This window comes from Trypanosoma cruzi, genomic scaffold, assembly GCF_000209065.1.
Source record: "Trypanosoma cruzi strain CL Brener 1047053513363 genomic scaffold, whole genome shotgun sequence".
Taxonomy (NCBI): domain Eukaryota; phylum Euglenozoa; class Kinetoplastea; order Trypanosomatida; family Trypanosomatidae; genus Trypanosoma; species Trypanosoma cruzi.
The window spans coordinates 1-1178 of NW_001849145.1; the positions used below are offsets into that span (position 1 = coordinate 1).

The following is a 1178-nucleotide window of genomic DNA, read 5'->3' on the forward strand; positions in this document are numbered from 1 at the left end:
TGGCAGCCCTGAAAACGAGCCCACGTCTCGTACGCCAGAAGCGCAGCCAATACAGTCGCCACTGAGCCAAACCATGCCGGAATCAAGCAACACACATCGTTCATCGTCATGCTCACTCCCAGCATGGAAAGGGCCCTGCGAATAAGGACGCTTGTGATCTGCAGTCCAGGAAAGATGGTTGTGCCCACGGGCCGACCAAGCGGATACCAACTCATGTAGTCGTACCAGTGGAAAAAGGCATCCCACCCGTGCTCGTCGAGGTACTCCGACGCTCGGAAGTTGAACCACGGATCAAATTCGTGGATAATCCAACCGTACACACGAATGGAAATCATACGAATGCTGTAGGCGCGGTAGATTGCGAGAGCAATAATAAATACATTGAGTATGGAGATGACCCGTCTTGCTGTAGGGTAATCAAGTGGATATTTTCCACACAGTGTTAATTGTGCTGTGTTCATTCTTTACCTATGGGTTAAAAGTGTGTGTGGTTTAAGGAGTAACTTGTAACCGTATTGTTTTATTTCCCTTTTCCTTCTTCGTTTACCTTCTCTTTTTTCGTGTATATATATATTAAATTTCTTTCTTAGAATAATATAAAATACAAACAGTACTACTATAGATTGTGCAGCGGGTGACTTCTGTGTTAAGTCGTAGACCCACTTTCTACTTTTATAAGGGCCAATGTTTTCCTCTTTGATGCGTGGTTACTTGTTTTCCTATTTCAAGCGTTTCCTAACCGTCGTATTCAAATATCCGGTGCAATGTTTTCTTAAATAATATTATATCAACACGTTATTATTATTATTATTATTTTTGTTTGTTTGTTTGTTTTATTTTATTTACTTTCTTCTCTCTCTCTTTTTTTTTTTTTTTTTTTCTTTTTTTTTGGTGCTTTTCTTCCAAATTTTTTGTGTGTGTGTTTTTAGAGATATGGCTGTCTATTTCCCCTTTTGTAATGTGAAGAGTAAAAAATAAAAAATAAAAAATAAAAATAAAAAAATTTCAGTTCGTGTTGTCCCGCGTTGGGTGCCCTCACCCTCACCGCTCATGTATTCACAGAAACGGTGTACACATGCATCACCAGCGTGGTGGGGAACAGTCGATGTACACTGCGATGCGTGTTAATGGAGGGGAGGGGAAGAAGGGAGAAGAGAAGGGGGGTTTTGTGCGGTGGG

General features: G+C 41.1%; 1 protein-coding gene across 1 annotated transcript, besides 4 other annotated features; it reads right to left on the minus strand.

Moving 5' to 3' along the window:
- On the minus strand, nucleotides 1-461 carry Tc00.1047053427355.10 (oligosaccharyl transferase subunit, putative; the record flags this gene model as incomplete). The annotated part of the gene is made up of 1 exon (XM_797093.1): nucleotides 1-461. A coding segment is annotated over one exon (461 nt), but the record flags the coding sequence as incomplete, so codon positions are not given.
- Nucleotides 1-1178: a sequence feature (haploid, Esmeraldo-like haplotype).
- Nucleotides 796-815: a microsatellite.
- Nucleotides 814-890: a sequence feature (A-rich).
- Nucleotides 971-1001: a microsatellite.